This window comes from Octodon degus, unplaced genomic scaffold, assembly GCF_000260255.1.
Source record: "Octodon degus isolate 3935 unplaced genomic scaffold, OctDeg1.0 scaffold00060, whole genome shotgun sequence".
Taxonomy (NCBI): Eukaryota; Metazoa; Chordata; class Mammalia; order Rodentia; family Octodontidae; genus Octodon; species Octodon degus.
Genome location: NW_004524636.1, coordinates 3263777 through 3269811, shown reverse-complemented (window position 1 = coordinate 3269811; position 6035 = coordinate 3263777). Strand labels below are relative to the sequence as shown.

Here is a 6035-nt window from a genome sequence, read left to right as displayed (position 1 = left end):
GGCCTGAGTTCAATCCCCCGCTCCCCCCCCAAATCACTTGTATTACTATTGCAAATTCAGGTATTTGTATATATGGATGGGTAAGGAGTAGGGGCTTCAGGAGAAATTAAAACAAAAGCCAACGTTCATGAGCCCGAGAATGCAGTGATCAGTGAAATTATTCACGGTGTGAAGTGACCTTGGCAAGAATAATTCAGAAGCACCGCAGCGTCTTGCTCACAGCAGGTGCAGGATGACCCAGCTCAGGTGGGAGTCAGCCTCCCCAAGCCCACCTGTCCAAGAACCAATCTCCCGTTCGAGCCTCCCGTGGGAAGTGAGGTCCTCTAGGGGGCGCTGGGGTGCGCACCCTTGCAGTGCCGCTCACAGCCCAATGCCAGCCTCACCGTCTCGGTCCTCTTTCTTTCTCTATTCACATTCTTATTAATTTTTTCAAAAATGGGCTGCAAGACGTAACCCCCAGGCTTTGCACTCAGATCTAGAACTCACAGGGCTGGGGAAGCCCAAGGTGAGGGCAGTGTCTGCAGAGGCGGGAGCTACTTCCTGGGTCCTCCGTGTGGCCGCGCTCAGCATCTCCCGGTGGGATACGGGCCAGGAGGCCGCTCGCGGAGCCGTCCCGCCCCGGGTCCTCCGTGCTTCCTCCCTAAGACCTTCCAGGTGTGTCCTTGAGAAGAGCAGATAGCAACGGGAGCTCAGCATGAGCGGAGCCAACCTTAGCTGAGCAGTGCTGCAGATGAACTGCCCAGGGCGCGTCTTCCCTCCGGGCTCTAACCCGGAGCTGATAACGCCGCCCCGGGCAACTGCTCCCCCCCCCCCCCGCTGCGGCTGCGCGGTGTCCCTGGGGCTTCCGCAAGGCCCCCAGATGGTGTGTGTGTGTCTCAGAGCATTAGATTCACGTTTGACTTAAAAGATTAATATTTTTAATATTTTGAAGGCCAGTTAGGTGTTCCATCAACGCTTGCGCTTGCTTGTACTTCAGGCCCAGGTTTCTTTGGGGCCTCTCTAAAGACACCAATTCTTTCCAACTTCTTCGACGAGTGCTTTTGTTTTTGGAGTGGGAAGAGATTCACAGCCCTGGCCAAAGTCAAAGTGCTATCCCAAAGGCCGGTGGCGATGGCGGAGAGCACCATACACAGAAAGCATTTTTAAAATACTCGTGTGAAGGAAGCTAAACGTGTGTATAAGGGTTGGGGCGGGGCACTGAAAGCAAACACGTCATTTAAGAGTCTCAAGGTGCATCCATTTATCTAGGTTTTTTTTTTTTTTTTTTTCTTGTGGAACCAGGGATTGAACTCAGGCCCTTGTGCTTGCCAAGGAAGTGCTAATTCCACTGAGCCATCTCCCCAGCTCCCAAACATGTCATTTAAAAATGGTTTTCTTAGTACACAGATCTTTGCTGGTAGGGAACAGCAAGCACTGGAGCTGTTGGGGAAACAGAACCCTAATGCCACAGCGACCTGTTGCAGATCTCACCTCCCCGGGCCAGCTTGGCAGAATTTCCTCAAAGCCTGGCTCCTGAACCTTGGCCACGCTTCCTATCTAGTTTAGGTCAGTTTCCTTATTATATCTGTGTTTAACCACGTGGGTTAAACTAAACTCTTATTCACCAAGATATCAAAACACACAGCAGTTGGTCACATCTATATCTCAGTTTCCCAATAGAGCTCTGGTTGGGCTTGGGCCTTTTGACGAGCCATGGAGAGACCATAAGACAGCCCTGAGAGGAGCAGAGCAGGATAAGCAAACCTAGGCTATAGTTGAGCCCTGGTTCTGTTACTTTGTAGCAGTGTGACTCTGGGTGACCTGCTTCACCTCTCTGGGCCTCAGTTTCCCTATATGTAAAATAGGAATACAAATATTAGGGGGCATTCTTGGGGTAATATGTTCTTTGGTACCTTCAGAACACACAGGATGGGTGTGAGGGGAGACCTGGGGTGACTGCAGTTGGCTCACCGGCACATTGCAGGGGCTACTGGCTTCCTTTCAGGCTTATTTCATGAGGACCCAAATGAAGACCAGCAGGCAGAGTATCACCGGCTGGTTCACAGTCTCCCGGAACCCCGCTCCCTTTTCCAACCAAAAATCACAGTGCTTGACAGAGCAGAGTTCCTTGACCAGCCTCCACAGGATCTGCTGGTACATTTTGTCACCCTGCTTCTCCCGGGATAACTCGGCCTTGTTGGCCGCCTGGGTGGCATTGATGCAGCCACTGACCAGTATCTCCTTGGTCACGTTGGCCTCGGAGCAGCCGTCATACTGGATGCCGTCTGGGAACTGCCAGTAGTTGGCCTCGTAGTACCGGTTGCCCTCAGCTCCGAAGTCGATGTTCAGCTTGCGGCCCTCCCTGATGAAGGCCCCTGGGCGGGTCATGGCCACACGGGCCTCAGTGACTTGAGGCGGGCTGGGCGCAGCCTTCCGGCTCCACTTGATTCTGTGCTTTATGCCCCGTGATGCAACCAGGGAGAGGTGGCAGTGGAGCAGCACACAGACCACGGCCAGCACCCACACACCCAGGGGTGTCTTCATTGTGGCGGAGTCTGAGGGAGACAAGGACCGGCTGTTAGCAACCCACTGGCTCCCAGTCTCCTCCAGAGTGAGGCAGTTTTTCTTTCTTGGGATTGAATCCAGGGTGTTTATACTGAGCTATATTCCTGGTGTTTTCCTTCCCTCCCTCCCTCCCTCCCTCCCTCCTTTCCTTCTTTCCTTCCTTGCTCTCTTCCTTTCTTCCTCCCTGTCCCCTTCCTCCCTTTTTTCTTTCTCCTCCCCTCTCCCCCTCTCTCTGTCTTTTGAGGGAGGGTGTCACTAAGTTACTAAATTGTCCAGGCTGGGATCAAATGTGCATTCCTCCTGCCCCAGCCTCCCAGAGTGCTAGGATTATGGGTTTGTCCCCGTATGCCTTTCATTTTCTTTTTCTTCAGCATTGGATATTGAACCCAAGCCTCATGTCTGTGAGGCAAGTGCTCTACCATTGAGCCATGCCCCCAGGCCACACGGGTAGCAGATTTTAAACAAAGAAACTGCATCCTTGAACCATTTTCATTTTCCCAAAAGTAGCACAGTACACCCGTGCTTGGGCTGCACAAGGTCAACTCAGATACTATTTCTCTGCTTTTGCTGGGAATTTTATTCACTTGGGGCCCAATCTGGGCTTTCTCAAGCAGGTAAGGCCATTATGAAGCATTTGAATATGCATGAGAAAATAAATGAGTAGTGAACTCATGCACAGAGCGTTGCTGTAGCATTCCCCAGCTTCCCAGGCAGAGGGCTCCGGGAGGTAGAAGAGCTGGACCCAAACGCTTTTGCCTATGGACAGATCTTCATCCCTTTCTGTATGCCCTGATGTACAAGGCTAGCACTGTGTCAGGTATATTCTATCTTGTATTTTAAGAAAGTCACTGGCTCCTGGTGGCTGCTCCTTAAGATCTTTATAGGAGAGAGAGAGAGAGAGAGAGAGAGAGAGAGAGAGAGAGAGAGAGAGAGAGGACAAAGAAGAAGAGGAGGAGAAAACAAGGATGGAAACATAGTTCTGGGATCTCAACCTCCCCCAGAGTCAAGGGATTAAAATGTCCTAAAGGTGTCCTTTTCAATCCTAGCCTTAGGGCCCTTACTCCTCTCATGGGGTAGATACAGTAGTGCCCCATCTTTCAAGAAGCAGCAGCAGGCGGCAGGTTTGCACTCAGCTCTGTGCGAGGCTGACTTGAGAGCCCTGCATTGTGCCCTGCTGCCATCTGGACTTTGGTGGGAGATGGGGGGCACAAGGGCCCCTAAACCAAGCAAAAAATGGGATCCTCGAGTTGTGAGGGAAGCGAGAGGAAGGGAACGTAGGGAGGCCCAGGGACCCAGGGGATCCTGGCTCGAGGTGCCGTGGGCATCCACAGGGCTGCTGAAGTCCTGTCATCCCCCTCCCTGCTGCTGGGCGATAGCCAGATTGGGTTCCTGAGAGGACAATAGCCATTGTGGAAATCCAGCCTCAGGGCCAACCGTCAGGCGCATTCTGGCACCTGGCTTTTTGTCTGCATGGACCAGGGACACAGAAGCGTCCCTGTAACTGAGGTGGGCTGTCTTCCAGGGGAAGACTGAGTCCATGGATCTGGAGCTGGAGGAGACTGAGAGGACTCCACTTAGTCCCAATGCCCTCCACCCCACATTGCAAAGGTGATTAATGTTCCTCTGCTAAAGTGCTCCACTCTGGCACAATACTGGTTCTGGTGGTGCACCTCTATAATTCCAGCACCCGGGAGACTCAGGCAGGTTGGTTGCTGTGAGTTCAAGGCTACCCTGAAGCCTGAACTACATAGTGAGACCCTGTCTCTGAGAAGAAAAACAAAAATAAACAAATAGGGGAGAAACACAGGTCAAGAGCCTACCCATTTATCCACAAGGCTGTGGAGAACCCTTGTTCAGATGCCCTGGCTTCTGGGCTTGCTGGTCTCTGCCCCGTGGTGGGCACCAACCTGGCAACCCTGGCACCCACCTCCTTCTGCACCTAATCACAGTGAGCTCAGAGCAGCTTTCTCCAAAGAGCAAGCGCTCATCGGTCTCCTAAGGGCAGGGGCACACCCACGTCACCAGTCCTTACCTCCCTTTAGTAGGAGAAGTACTACATGAGGGAAATAACAGGACTTAGGTGAATCAATTTTTTTTTAAAGAAAGCACAGCATTCTTGAGAAAGACCTTAAGTTTGTGCCACAAGGGCTCAAAAATGCAGAATGGATTCCCAAGCAGCCCACCTGCAACTAGCACGGAATCCTAGTCTCAGAGCACAGCCAGGCCAGACCAGTGAGGTCACTCTCATGAGTCTCCAGGTGGGCCCAGCCCAGGACAGGGGAGGAAGGCAGTCCCTGCGGAGTGTTCAGCCTGTGGTGGGCAACTCCCCACCTACCTGCCGTCCTCTGGCTGTGAGGGCTGGAGCCAGCGCTGTGCAGTCCTGGGGCTCAGCTGCCAGAGCAGGGCTTGCCCAGCTATATAGCAGTGTGGGGGAGGGGGCTCCCTGTCGCCAGCCCTTCTCAGCCCTGCCCTCCTTTGACGGCCCCTCCTTCATCCTGGGAAGCACCGGCCTCTGCTTGCTCTTGACTGATATAACCATGTGAGGATCTTGCAGTTCAGGAAGGCCTGAGAGAGGGGAGACTTTAGAGTGGGAACTGGAAAAGGCTTTCAGTATCTGCCACCGAGGGGCTTGAACAAGCCTGGCCAGGCCCGGCTACTGTCTTGCTGTGCTCTGAGACTAGGATTCCGTGCTAGTTGCAGGTGGGCTGCTTGGGAATCCATTCTGCATTTTTGAGCCCTTGTGGCACAAACTTAAGGTCTTTCTCAAGAACGCTGTGCTTTCCTTAAAAAAAAAAAAAAAAAAAAAAATTGTGAGAGGACTACAGACCTGTAGGACAGGAGGCAGGATCAGAGTGAGATGACACCTCACAGATAGTGGGGCTGACCGTGGGCTCCTAGGAGTCTCTTGTCCTCTCTGTGGTACCCCACGCAGTGGAGGGGGGCTGGGGCCATTCCTGGGCTTCTCACAGCCCCAGCCTCATAGCTACTGTGTGGCCATCCAAGGACCCTCTCTAGCCAGGACCGGTTCAGGCGTCCCTGCTATGATCCTTACTGCAAGGCAAAATCAAAAGCAAGTTCTGGAGGTGAGAATAGGGAAAGATGTTCCTGTAACTATAATGCATTCTTAATCCTGAGAGTGACCCCTCCACTGTTCAGAACTAACTGCTCTCAGAACTTTTGCAAATCAAATTCAGAGGTAGTTTTTGAAATTACCAGCAGGTGGCGCCAGAAGAGTTCACAAAGACTGCAGGTGGGAAAACCCCATAGTTAAGGGCGTTTCTGCAGAGATGCAGAGCTCTACGGGGGTTTGAGGCCAGTACCTTGGCCTTCTTCCTCCTATGTTTTTATTTTTTAAAATTCTCTCTCTCTCTCTCTCTCTCTCTCTCTCTCTCTCTCTCTCTCTCTCTCTGTCTCTCTCTCTCAGGGTCTTGTTATTTAGCCTAGGCTGGACTTAGGATTTTCTTCCTAGGTGCTGGGACACAGGTATGTAT

The 6035-nt window shown here is 52.4% G+C and overlaps 1 protein-coding gene across 1 annotated transcript; it reads right to left on the bottom strand.

Moving 5' to 3' along the window:
• Window positions 1–1354: 1354 nt before the first annotated feature.
• On the bottom strand, window positions 1355–4923 carry Prnd (prion like protein doppel). Its single transcript, XM_004634275.2, has 2 exons — window positions 4880–4923; window positions 1355–2534 (listed from the first exon to the last, which is right to left on the bottom strand). Exon 2 carries the CDS (start codon window positions 2521–2523, stop codon window positions 1987–1989), a length of 537 nt encoding a protein of 178 aa, XP_004634332.1. The 5' UTR covers window positions 2524–2534; window positions 4880–4923; the 3' UTR covers window positions 1355–1986.
• Between the last annotated feature and the right edge of the window lie 1112 nt (window positions 4924–6035).